The sequence below is a fragment of the Myripristis murdjan genome, chromosome 13 (assembly GCF_902150065.1).
Source record: "Myripristis murdjan chromosome 13, fMyrMur1.1, whole genome shotgun sequence".
NCBI lineage: Eukaryota > Metazoa > Chordata > Actinopteri > Holocentriformes > Holocentridae > Myripristis > Myripristis murdjan.
This window is the reverse complement of record NC_043992.1, coordinates 35,067,739-35,081,206: the sequence shown is the minus strand read 5'-3', so window position 1 is coordinate 35,081,206 and position 13,468 is coordinate 35,067,739. Positions and strand designations below refer to the sequence as shown.

At 40.3% G+C, this 13,468-nt stretch overlaps 1 protein-coding gene and 1 long non-coding RNA gene across 2 annotated transcripts; one reads left to right on the top strand and one right to left on the bottom strand.

The window, feature by feature from the left end:
- Positions 1 to 7,868: 7,868 nt before the first annotated feature.
- LOC115370319 (uncharacterized) lies at positions 7,869 to 8,447 on the top strand. Its single transcript, XR_003929234.1, has 3 exons — positions 7,869 to 7,971; positions 8,169 to 8,263; positions 8,348 to 8,447. It is a non-coding gene; the product is annotated as an uncharacterized LOC115370319 (long non-coding RNA).
- On the bottom strand, positions 8,371 to 13,156 carry n4bp2l2 (NEDD4 binding protein 2-like 2). Its single transcript, XM_030067276.1, has 6 exons — positions 13,035 to 13,156; positions 11,795 to 12,805; positions 11,505 to 11,629; positions 10,937 to 11,025; positions 9,010 to 9,086; positions 8,371 to 8,889 (listed from the first exon to the last, which is right to left on the bottom strand). The coding sequence occupies exons 2-6, from the start codon at positions 12,796 to 12,798 to the stop codon at positions 8,736 to 8,738; spliced, it is 1,449 nt and encodes a 482-aa protein (XP_029923136.1). The 5' UTR covers positions 12,799 to 12,805; positions 13,035 to 13,156; the 3' UTR covers positions 8,371 to 8,735.
- Positions 13,157 to 13,468: the final 312 nt, after the last annotated feature.

The window sequence follows — 13,468 nt, the reverse complement described above, 5'->3', positions numbered from 1 at the left end:
AAGTGGGTAATCATGAAATTCTCATGTACATAGATAGATAGATAGATAGATAGATGTACTTCAGTGATCCTACATTTTGAAATTCTTGTGAAACAGCAGCAATTTGACCAGACACTGCACAAGGACAATACTAGACTCAATACAAAATATACAGATCAGCATGAGGAGAAATATATATCTTAGAAAAATATTACACAAGTAAAAAAAAAAAAAAAAAAAAAAAACAGAAACTAGATCAGCACAAAAAAAGAGAAAAAAGGCAAAAACCTCAGCATACCCTTCAAGAGTAATAAAAATAAAATTTACTAAATTATATCTATAGAATATCAATAGACGTTTCACATTTGAAACTTAGCACTGGCTATATGTGTAATGAAATATATCTGCAAATATCTATAGAGTAGAATAACATTAGCTGGTCATGAATTTAAAAATCAAATCCTTTGAGAAATGTCTTGCAATGTGTTTTATTTTATTATTATTATTATTATTATTATTATTATTATTATTAGTTAATACAAAGTACCAGTAAAATGTAATAATTTTGTAAAGGATAATTGTTTGAGTCACCAGTTTACACATCAGTATGCTCGTTGTATTATCTTTTTTTTTTTTTTTTTTTTAACCACAATAGACTATCTTCCATCCCTATTTAAAGTACTGATTTCAGTGATTCAGTTTGACAAAATCCTTGTTCTTTTCTGATTTAGGAGGGGCAAACGTTACGCTTTTATTCCGAAGGCCTCGTCACCTCACTTCCGGTGTTACTTTATCTAACTTGACGCAGCTGCTGGCACCCTCACGTGACCACCACAATAAACAGACATATGTAGCTGCTGAGAAAACATGAGATCAGTGGAGGGAGCGCTCTTTAAAGCTACAACCTGCGACGAGGCGGTGAAGATGAATGTGAGTGAAGTCTTCATGAAACCTCACGGAGGGGAAACACACCAATATCAGCAAAAATCAGTTTTACTGTCAGAAAAAAAAGTAATATGCGCCAATCCTTAAATGAATGAGGCTTTCTACAACCAGAGGGCCACAGCAGGGTCAAATGAGGGTTAAACTCTAATCCCTCACCATCTGAGCTGCTGGAAGTCCAAAGTGGAGCCCAAATCACATGTAGCAATACATTAAATTAAATTACATGTCTTTAAAGGGAAATACAAATTAATGTTTTTCTGGAAACATAATTGATAGGTGCCTCCCCAGTGACTACAGACTGGCAGTCATACCTCACTTCACAATAAACTTCATCATGAGTGAAAGATAAAATAGTCGGTCACATTCGTGCGTTTGTCCATCCTGATCTTCTACATGTGGATGAGAAATGGAAAATACAACCAGTGTTGCAACTTTTACACAAAATCCTATGAATAGAAATGAGCCATGTAGATCGATAAATCCCTTTTCCTGTTTGCCATTGCTGAGTGTGTTCTCTTTGGATGTGCCCGTGTTAGTATGTTACCCACAGCCTACCTTGGTGCTAGGTTTTCTTGTTTTCTGTCTCCAAGTGAAGGTGTCATGATGCTCTTAACCCGCTGCTCACAGCTGTCCATTCAGGTTTACAGCCCGTCCAGTGTCTGAGCACAAGCAATCATGTCATTAGAGGGATGTTACATTACAAAAACTATGTATTTTTACATCATTCACTCACCCTGATTTGTCTTGAATGAAAGGTTTTAATTGCATGCCTCAAGCAGAATGGAGGCTCCTTGAACTGCAGCCACTTCGTTTGGAGTGGAGTTGAATGGCAGCATAAAGGACATAAAAACATCCACTTCAAATTCTCAGACTTTCCATGCAGCATAACCAGAATCTTGACTCTTCATTTGTGTAAATTAATTTAAGTAAATTTCAAACCAGTGGACCTGGTGGACCCAAATGCAGGGCTCCAACAACAGGAATAGTGAATAAAAGAAGGTTTATTGTAAGGAATGAGGGTGGGAGGTGATGTGAGGAAGTGGTGAGATGATGCAGACATGATGAGCTGGTAGAGGGCGGGTGAGCAGGTGTGTTGGTGGAGCGAGGAACCAGGGGAGAGACGGAGAGAGACAGACACACCCACACCACAGACACAAGAACACACACACACAAGAGACAGCCAGGTAAACACAAGGCAAACCGGCAACACCAGGAAAACAAAAGGGAAACGCTGGGCCCAGAAAATGTCACATGGGTCTTCAGTGAATTTGCACACGAGTCACACGCAGGTGCCCCGTGCATGCCAATATGTATCGAAAATGGTTTATTTTGAAATGTTTAAGCCATACTGAAAATAGCCCACAAATGGAGATTCAAGACTTGAATTTCATTTTGTAACTGGTATGTAACGACAGGAGTGTGAGCTCTGCAATTTCCATGTTTTTCCATCAAACGTAACTTGGATTACACAGCATAAAGAGTTTGTAAATTTAAGTAGATTATTTTCATATCCTCTGTGTTGCTGTTTGTTGAAGTCACCAATCAACTCCATTCTAACATAAATTTTTACACACTGTCAGATACAGGGGTACAGTCGGGGTGCATTTCTGTCCCCCAAGGCATAATCCACCCCAATGTACCCCATAGGCTGATGATTGGACCTCAGGGTCATTTCAGAGCCAAAAAGGGTGCATATGTTCCCAAGCAGTAAAAGGTGTGTATATGTACCGTTTCCTCTAAATATTAAGGCACAGTATCAGGAAACAAGAGTTTGTTGGGCGAAATACAATGAATAAATAAATATACAAATAAGAATCTAAATAAATAAATAAGGTAAAATATTAATTTAAGGCAGATTTTACCCGGTAGGCTATGGCTGAGCAGCCTTGCAATGAAATAAGGCTTGTAGATTTGGAGATATGAAGAGTTATAGTTATGATATAGGAACATGGCTGCTCTCTATGAGGTACAAACCACAAGGGTACAAATAAGAAGCCAGTGTGAAGGGTCCACAAGCTGTACTTTAGAGGGTACTGCCCCAGTGACAAGCCATTGAACCCCTAAAGGTACAATTATGTGCTTTATTTGTGAGAGTGCAGCGTTTGGAGTTTTATTTCTCTGTGAGGCATGTGATTTTCTTAGATCAGGTGCTCAAGACAACTCAGGGTGAGTAAATGGTACAAAATACATAGTTTTCTTCAAAAGCGCAGTATTCTATCTGCAGTGGCTTCCCTCTCACTCACACAGTCACACTCCTGCGTCAGCGCTGGTCTCTCAGCAGCTCCACTGGAGCCGTGTGAGGAAACTGGTAAAAGGAGGTTCAGGTGTAATGGAGGGTGATGCATACTGGCTGACAAACAGCAGTGACTCTGCAAACCCACAGCTCCACATCACCGCCGTCGCTGTCAACCTCTATTCCATCATTTTGTTGAGTCTTTTCAAATCAAGAATTCAGATAGTTTCAAGGTCTGTTAGTCACGGCAGCCCTCAGCCTGCAGAGAGCGGCGTCTTCCTTATGTAAACATTTCTCGGAGGCAGAGTTGCTCTGGGGGCAGAAATAATGTTAGTGGTCGAGTTAAATCTGGAAAAAAACAGGTTTTCTGGCTAAGCAACATGAAATGTTTGCTTAAGTAAAACTCCAACTTGGCCTAAAGCCTGCTCACTGAAAGTCAGTTTCAAAGTAACTTCAGCACTTGAAGAAAACATCAGACTCTGTGATCATTAAAAGTTCAGTGCCCTGCAACAAGAAATGTATTGCTTGTGACCTTCTCATTTCCTGACATCCTGGTGTTAAGAAACAACAGGATCTTGCTGTCGAACAGCTGACTGAGTCACCGTTTATAGCTGGTGTAGCTTTGCTGAGAGTTTTATGCGCTGAAAAAGGGTTCGACAGCTATGGGTTGCTAGGCCTATCCCATAGTGACGCAAGGAACTCTGGGAGAAGAGTCGATCTGATCTCAGTGAGAACTGCTGACGCGTGTCCAAGATTTCAAATCAACTCTCACACACTGTGATCATGCATTGTGAGTCAATATACACTGATGTCTGGGTATTAAAACTGCCATCACAATGAACGTATATTTTTACCGTTGATGCAAGAGCGCGGTGTGTGTGGGCGTTTTTTTTTTTATCTGTGTTCAAGGCCGTGACCACACTGTCTCCCCAGACGTGATGATATGAATAGATGTGCAAAGGACAAGAGCTGGCTAAATTTGCCAGAGTAATGTTGATAGGTGACTCTCCCAGGTGCTGTATGCTCCAAAAGGAGGATAAAAATACTGAAACTGTCACTAAATTCAATAAAAGAGACCTTAAGAGTAAAGTTGTCATAAAAACAAATACAAATCACAAACTTAATAACCTTGCAGTTTCGTAAATGGGGTTGTGCCTCTCCTCTCACTGCTGCTCTAAACCTGAAATATATTTAAACTGACCACCGACAGTGTGTTAACTAAAAGCTGGCTTGTAATAAGTCAAACATTTGAAAAGTTATTAGTGTTGGCTCATATTTTAAAACAGGATGATTTTTTTTCTTCTCCATGGAAATAACCTTTACTGTTTCCCTGCGCCATAAACTCTTCTCCTGTTCACCACTGTATCAGGATAATGAACAGCTCAAGATTTTCAAAGAGCGGGCTTTGATTTGAGTGATACTGTGAGCTGCTGCCACGCTGCGCTGTGTTCGAGAAAATCCCTGCGTGTTCTCTCCTTTTTGATCATCTCCAAAGAGATTATTCCTTTTGTTCGTCCTGAACCAGACGTGTAACAGTGACAGAATATATCATGATACAAAAAACATTAGCCATATGCATTGCGAGGCAAGATAACTGATCTCCTTCTGATATAATCATATGCGAAATGCACACGGATTACCTAGGTACACAAATCAGGCTCACAGTTTAATAGCAAAGTAGAAAGACATGTCCTCCTGTCCTGACCCATTCCTCATATGAAGGAAGAGACAAATAGCCTGAACCAAACCTGTTCCATCCTTCACAAGGTAATCTATAATATCCTTACAATATTATAAGGCGAATGCACTATCATGTACTGAAGAAAACTGTAGCACTGAAGGTTCTTTGGTGATGAATAAATCACCGTGCCTCTGATAAAGTCTACGAAGGCCACCATTCTACACTCAAATGTCATAAGAAATCATTCAGAAAATCACTTCCTGTGCAAAAATCCTTATTAACTGTCCACAGTTACAATAAAGTCTATTTTAGAGCGATTTCTGCTCGATGTTCTCTCTCTTGCTCTTCCCGTCTGCTTTGGGGTGGGCACATGTGTCTAAGCTTTTTTGTTAATGTGCCCTTTTTCAGATTTTCAGCACTGAATGTCTCTGAAGGTCAGTATTTTAGATTAGAATAAAAAAAATAAACCATTCAAATATTGCTTTACCAAAGGCAGGTCTGAATTACCAGCTAGTAAAAGGCAGTACTGAAAAATAGCCAATTTAAAAGCTCCTTTGACTGTTTCAACCTCCTGCCCCCTGGTTCTCCCACACAACGACGTGGCTGTCTAAAGATGGCAGATGAAATAATGACCTGTAATTAAAATTGTTGTTGCACCTCTTTCCAGTCATATTAGGGTTAGCTGACACTGAGGCAGTATTTACATAAATACAACCAGAGCCTTAAAACACACAAACTCACTTCTAGTATGACTTTTCCTGTAAAGGACATGGCAGTCGATCCCACAAAATGTTCCTTTAATTGTGAATGCATTACTGAAACTGTAAAATATTGAATGCACATGAATCAGTGCTCACATGTCAGAGAAATTATTTATCGGGACAGTCTCATTAAGATAATTTATTACAACAACATATGGTATGCCCTTAATGCCAAAATTAAAATGCACCTTTCTTTGCTGTCAGCTATCTTTACATTGATTTAATCAAAAGAGCCCTTGTTAATATTTCTTTTCTAGTCACCAACAGATTAATGCACTTTTGTTTATATATATATATATATATATATTGTTGTTATTGAATGCAGTTCACGTCATAGTTCCTGAGCATCTACACGGCTAAGGCTTTGATATGCTACAGATTCTCTCTGCGCTCTTCTCACACTGTGGACTTCACTGGGGAACAAACATTATTCCACAAACTGCAAAGGGTTCGCCTCCAAGTGTGCAGGCTCTGGATTGTGTGGATCAAGGTCAGCGGTGTTAATAAACCACCAGGGGAAGGAAAGGAGGCTGAGAACAAAAGCTCAAGGTACTGCAGTCCACATCATTACTCAGGCAAATCAATAAAATCACACTGGGCTCCTCCCAAACTCAACTTCTGAGCAAACACATGATGTTGCTATTATTATTCTGAAAACATGTTATGATGATGCTCCCAAATCAAGTATGAGGTCGGTCCAGCTATGGTAGACTAGATATGTACTGCGGATATCTGTAATTAAGTACATCCTGATCAAAAAGAACATTTCAAATATCCACAATGACATCCTCGCTCAGACAAATGACATCACTTCTGCCATTCATGTTAATGGGGTTTCTCATTACAGATATCAGCATATCAGTTGTAGACTTCTACAACTGTTTTATGACTAGCTATAATTCCATTTCCAGACATCTCCAATTTAACTCTGACTAGTCACAATTCCAGTTCAAGATATCTTTAATTCCCCTATTCAAGATACCTACATTGTCCTTTTGAGATATCTTAAATTAAGTTTTAACTCGTCAGAATGACATTGTAGATATCTTGAACTGGAATTGTGAGTAGTCAGAGTACATTTGGAGATATCTCAAGCTGGAATTATGTCTGGTCATAATTTAGTTGTAGATATCTGCAGGTCACATTGTGGATATCTACAACTGAACTGTAGAAATCTGTAATGAGAAACCTCACACACACAACGAGCTGTCATTTGTCCCAGGAGGAAGGTCATCGTGGAAAACCTCCAGCTGTCGCTTTGACGAGTCAGAATGACGTCATAGATATCATGAATGAAAAGTCTAAATAATCCCAATGTAATTATGACTAGTCAGGTGATGCTGATATCTGCAATGTTACTTCCAGATAGTGAAACTTGGCAATTAAACATTAAAACGGCTTGCCATAGTCCAGCACACAGTAACAGTAGCTGTCAGTGTTGTATGGCTGCAGAATCATGTTTTGCACAGAATAGGGGTTATTTGGTTTAAAAATGTTGAAGATGTTGCACATCCAATTTTAGCTGCTCCCCACTTGTGTGCTATTTTTAAACATGCAACAGTGCAGTCTGCATAATATGAGGGATGGAGTGCACCAGAAAACAGGCAAGGAAACCCACATCTATTACAAGAAGGCTTTCTGAATACTCTTGTCGTACCAAAAATCAAAGGAAATTAATAAAAAACAAGTCTGTAATAAGGTCTGATTCCACATATGCAGTGACTGTATCATGTGCATGTGATAAAATAACTGCATGTACTGAATGCATGTGCACAAAGGTTTGAGCCAAGTACATTTATTCTCTGTTGAGTGTTTTTTACTGACTGAGTTACAGCTTCCCGTCCAAAAGCAGACACCTGTTTGGGTGTAAAAACAGCGTGAGGTCAGGGGGAAAATAATTAAGTCAACAAAGGCAGGAGCTTTGCTGACTGAAAAACATGGAGACTTTGATAAAGCCAATAAAACGGCACCTTTCTGTGCTGCTTTAATGAACACCAGAGGGAATACGCTGGCAAACACTGTGATTTCCTGTGGGATACAATCATGAATGTTCTCGACATGGCCCTCTCCACAGTCATTGTTGTTCCAGATCAGAGCTTTTTCACCCTGCTAGGTCTCTACACCTCTGTTTGAACAGCGCTCTGGTGGAGATGGAGGGAGCTAATCCTGTTTTTGCCCAGCGGTACCATGAAAGCCTCAGTATATTTACCATGGCTGTACACTGTTTACATGCATTTTGTGCTTGGTCTGGCGCTGATTTAATATGTTGAGAAAAATATCCCTGTCATGTTATTATTATTAGAAATGTTCTGACAAATGAATAGAGCTTTTTTTTTTTTGGAAGTATCTCCTGCATGGCATTTCTATGACAGGTGAGTGGCTTATCTGCCCTGCATTACTTTCATTTCCCCAGAGACTCACATTTTGTCAAGGAGGGTATTTTGCCAAATTAGTGACACCAACATGTAGTACAAAAAAAAAAAATCCTCAGTCTAAATGCCAGTATTTTCATGCAGCACTTCCATGAAGGCACTCAGAAGAGGAGTAAAAACATTTTGTTCTCTTGCAGCAACCATACAGCTGCAGAGACGATACAATGCACAGCAAATCCTCGGAGCTCACCAGCTGAGCAGTTTGGATTAGAGTCGCCTGCACAAATCCAAGGTTGGCTGTGGCAGCGGAAGCTAATCTTACAGGGCACACTTTAGGAGACTGTTATGTAACACTGTATTATGGTGCCCCTTGCAGGTATGAAGAAGAAACAACACGCACTCCTATTGCTCCACAAAGCAAACAACAAATCACAAACAAACAATATGAGCAAGCATCTGATCAGTAATGAAACAGCGATCTGACAAGAGGAAGAAAAGGACAACATCTACATTTTTGTATAATGTTATGTATTGTACAAAACACACCAACCACTCAAGGACAATCCTGAGGTAATGCTAGTCAATACAAAATATAAATATAAATATATTCTCAGCTTCTGAGTTTAATAATTATACAATTAAAAAAATAAGTCTAAGTCAAGTAGAAATTGCTGGTAATATTCATATTATTGCAAATCTGTTGTGCCTCAAATAAAATGATTTGGCAGGTTGAGATGTTTTTTAAAATGTTCTGTTAAGAATTTTCAGTGTTTTCTTCTGGTCCTGTGCTGTTGTTGATGTCTCAGCTGAACATGAGGCGGCTCTTGGGATCTCAGGACAATGTCTACAGATATGGGAAATGAAAATCGATCCAACATCTGGGCGATTTTCTCCTGAGGCACGCCGTGCTTGTTCCTCCTGCAGGGCACATGAGTGGTTTGTCATGTTAGGATGCGCTGTTGTTGCACTAATTTCTCAAGGTCTATGTTATGTAGATATAAAATGCAAATAATTAGAAACACTAAATAATAAACATACTTCTCCAGCTCAAAAGGATCGAATTTCCAGCTGGTGTCTGGTTCATGAAAGTGGATGCTGTATCCTCTCTCCAAGGCCTGTAACAATTTGAACATTTTTCACTGGGTCCTGTGCGGTTGGTTATTATTTGAAACAGGCAATGTAGTCAATGTAGTAGCTGTGTATTGTCAAAAGCATAAAAATAGAGCCAGTGCACTACAACGCTATGAAAAACACCATCAGTGGATATGAAGTGGAGTAATCAAGACGTGATTGAAGTGCAGACCTTCAGTTAAAATACGGCATTAACCCTGTAGGAATTACAGCCACTTTTATACTATTGTCTCCCCATTTTCAGGGGCTCAAAAGTAATTGGACACTTGACTAAAACACAGTTTCATGGCCACGTGTGACTTTTCCCTCGTTATTTCATGACAAATTAAGAAAATAAAAGGTCTGGGGTTCATTCCAAGTGTTTGTACATGCATTTGGTAGCTGTTTATTAGTGTATATGCAGGTGTGTGTATGTGTGTATGCAGGTGAAGGAGGCCATTGTTAGGCTCAAAAAGCAAAATAAATGAATAAATAAATAAATAAAATCTATCAGACAGATAGTAACAACTTTAGGAGCAGCCAAATCAACGCTTTGGTATGCCCTGAAAAAGGAGGAATACTCTATTAAGCTCAGCATCACCAAAAAGGCCTGGAAGACCACAGAGGACATCTAAAGTGGATGACTGAAGAATTCTTTTCCTGTTGATGAAAAACCCATTCACAACGTCTAGGGAAGTCAAAAACACTCTCAGAGGTAGCAGTATCATTGTCCAAATCTACAGTCAAGAGACGTTTGCGAGAAAATAAATACAGAGGGTGTACAGCAAGGTGCAAACCACTGGTGTCACTCAAGAACAGGCCAGATTAGACTTTCCCAAAAACAGATTCTGGAACAAGGTTCTTTGGAAAGATGAAATGAAGATTTAACCTGTACCAGAGTGATGGGAAGAGAGAAGTGTGGAGAATGAAAGGAACAGCTCAGCACATCATCTGTCCAGCATGGAGGAGGCAGTGTCATGGCATGAGCATGTATGGCTGTCAGTGGAGCTGGATCACTAGTGTTTACTGATGATGTGACTGCTGATGGAAACAGCAGGATGAATTCTGATGTTTATAGGGCTTTACTATCTGCTCAGATTCAGCCAAATGCCACAAAACTGACAGTACGGCGCTTCATAGTACAGATGGACAATGACCCAAAACACAATGCAAAAACAACCCAAGAGTTACTGAAAGCAAAGAAGTGGAATATTATTCAATAGCCAAGTCAGTCCTCAGACCTCAACCCAGCTGAGCTGCTTTTCACCTGCTGAAGACCAAACTGAAGGCAGAAAGACCCACAAACAAGCAGCAGCTGAAGGCAGCTGCAGTAAAGGCTTAGCAGAGTGTGTCAAGGGAGGAAACTCAGAATTTGGTGATGTTGTCCATGGTTTCCAGACTCTAGGTAATCATAGACTGCAAAGGATTTTCCTCCAAATATTAAATATAATCCTTATAATTATAGTTATGCATGTTATATGTAGTTTGTCCAATTACTTTTGAGCTTTTGAAAATGACAATGAAAGTGAAAATGTATAAAAGTGTCTGTAATTCCTACAAGGTTAATTCCTACAAGGTTAATTCCATATTTTTGTTCATCCCCTTAACTTAAAGGAGTAATCAAGAATCACATCTTGATTACTCCATTTCAAATCCACTGTGGTGGTGTACAAGGGCAAAATTATAAATATTGTGTCACTGTCCAAATACTTATGGACCTAACTGTATAGCAAAACTCTAACTGTATAAATATACCTATATACTTAAAAATATAACTATAAATACCTTATCCTTTAAACATATTTTCTCACTAAACTAAATCAAACACTCACTGATATGTCAAAGCAACACCCACCATTTTGATGTATGGTTTCATTTCCCAAGCCTGGATGTTTGTATTATCAACGATTACAGGAGAATGGCGATTATTCATAGCTTCTTTAGCTGAAAGAGGAGTATGGACAAAGACACATACATAAATACAAATTTATGAAATAAAACAATGAATAAATAAATAAGTCTGCACCATGATATTCTATAGACCATATATACTTTTTTTTTTTTCTTCTTTTTTTAACCATCACTGTGTGTTAATATTTGAATAAGCAGATTCATATTTATCGTGGAGCTGCCCAGTGAAACCAGTCTTCTTGCTGACTGGGATTATGGTTCTCGGTCAGTTTTTTGAGTTCAATTGCCAAATTTTCAGTCAGCGGCCCACTTCTCTAAACTTTACACAACTGCAGCTAATCCCTCACGCAGGTTTAGCTGAGACCACTGTAGATCTTAATCAGACCAAGACGTACAGACAGAAAAGTCTGTCCAAACTGAGATTCTGATGATGTAATGTAGTGATTTTAATGACAAGGAAATAATTTTTATCCAAACGATTTAGCTGATAGGGGAATTTCAGGAGACAGTACCTCGGCTCTGGTTCCACTCGTGTGCCACTCCGAGCAGGCTGGGGTCATAGTCGTAGCCGTTTTTGTGTGCGAAGTAGTCGTCGGTGCTCAGTATTAGTCCACTGGGACCGGTGGACAGCAATTCCCTGAGAGAGGAAACAAAAACACTCAGAGTAGACTCATTTACACAGAAACAAATGGTGCACCACATTAGTTTCACATAGGAAGACTCAAATTTAGGCTGGCAATAAACTCATTTTGGGTCTTTTCTGATCCTAACCATGCATTACTGAGGCAGCACATAAACTTACTTGGCCAGTGTGGTTTTGCCAGACCCCGGTAATCCTCTCATTAAGATTAGCACCAAGGAGGACTCATAGTCATATGCTTCATCATACGGTTTGTGATGGTCCTCTTGCTCACACAGCTCATTTTCTGCATCAAATCTACGCCGCCAGTCACAATCTTGTTTCGACCATCCTTCGCTGGCATGAGCAGACCAATCAGGATGTACATCTGCCCCGCCGTCATGACCCCACCCGTCCCCGTCCAAGTGCTGTGGAGCATCTCCATAAAAGTCCTGAGATACATCACTACATCCATTAGGTGGTGGAAACCTATTAATCGGTGGGAAATGCAGTTCTTCATTATAGTGGTTCGTCATGCCGGGGCTTCTCCAGACATGATTCATGTGTGGCGACGAGTCCACCGGCATCGGGAATGCAGATGGAGGAGGTGGCTGGCCGTATGGGGGGTGGAGAAATCTAGGATGCGGTGGCCTCCTGCATGGCGGAGGGCGGCACCACTGATTTTGAACGGGTGCAGCGTTACGAGGGATCACATTCATGCTTGGGCTCGGTCTTCTGGGCTGGTACGGCTCATTGCGATACCAGTGAGGCCAAGGTGGGTGTTTCTGTCCCGGGCCGTTCTGCCAAGCATCCCCGTTGCCCGGTGTCTCTCTGCTTGTGTTTGTCTCAAGAGGTCTGGATGGTTGAGGACCACCTGTATCTTCCTCCAGGCCGCCTTGAGTGCCATCAGGTGTGTCGGTCTTCTCAAGCTCTTTGTAAAACTCGCTCAGTGCGTCTTCCAGGTCAGGCCTGACGGAGCCTGCAGCTGCTTCTGGACGACAGGCTGGACCGATGAAGGCGCTGCTGGTCGAGCCCAGCTGCTTGACAACTCGCTCCCTCTCACTTTGGTCCTCACTGCTGCTGTCACAGCTCCTCTGCTTCAAGTCTGGGTCGGCTGCCTCATCTCCACAGAGTTTGGTCAGGTTACTTTCACTATTCTTCAACGAGTCATCCATCGAAATCGCCATGAGAGATCTAAAGTTACAAGAAATAGGAAGGAAAGTCCTGGTTAAAAACCGTGAAACCCCGTCCAAACAGCTAACGGCTGTAACGTTAAAGTTTAACGGTTTAAAAAACAACCAAAGTTAACACCAGAAGCTAACCACAAATTAACATTAACTACCCCAGAAACGGTGACAGTACTTGTATCCTTATTTGTATCCATAAACCCACGAACATGAATTTCATTGTTAATTGTTCTTACCGTGTCACTTCAGGCTGTTTTAACGCTAAAGGTAAAAAATGATATCGATATTAGCAGTGAACACCTGTCATGCGGTTTCTCTTTTCCCTGCTGTGTTGACGGAAATGAAATCACTCTTCTTCGTGTTAAAAAAAAAAAAAAAAAAACAGGTCGAAGATGTGGACATCGCCACCTATCGATCAATCATCGCTATGGCAGCCTTTCCTACTTGAGAATGTTTTTTGTGGCTTTCTCTAAAACTGCAGTGATTATTGAAACACTCACACACACATTCTGTACATAAATAAAAGTAGTTAAACCATAATAAACAAGTACTCCACTACAAGTAAAAGACCTGCATTAAAAATGAAGCGACGGTATAAATATACCCAAACAGACCCATCAAAAGTTTTCAGTCTTAACCTGTAACATGTATTTTAGTGTTCGTAATTCAG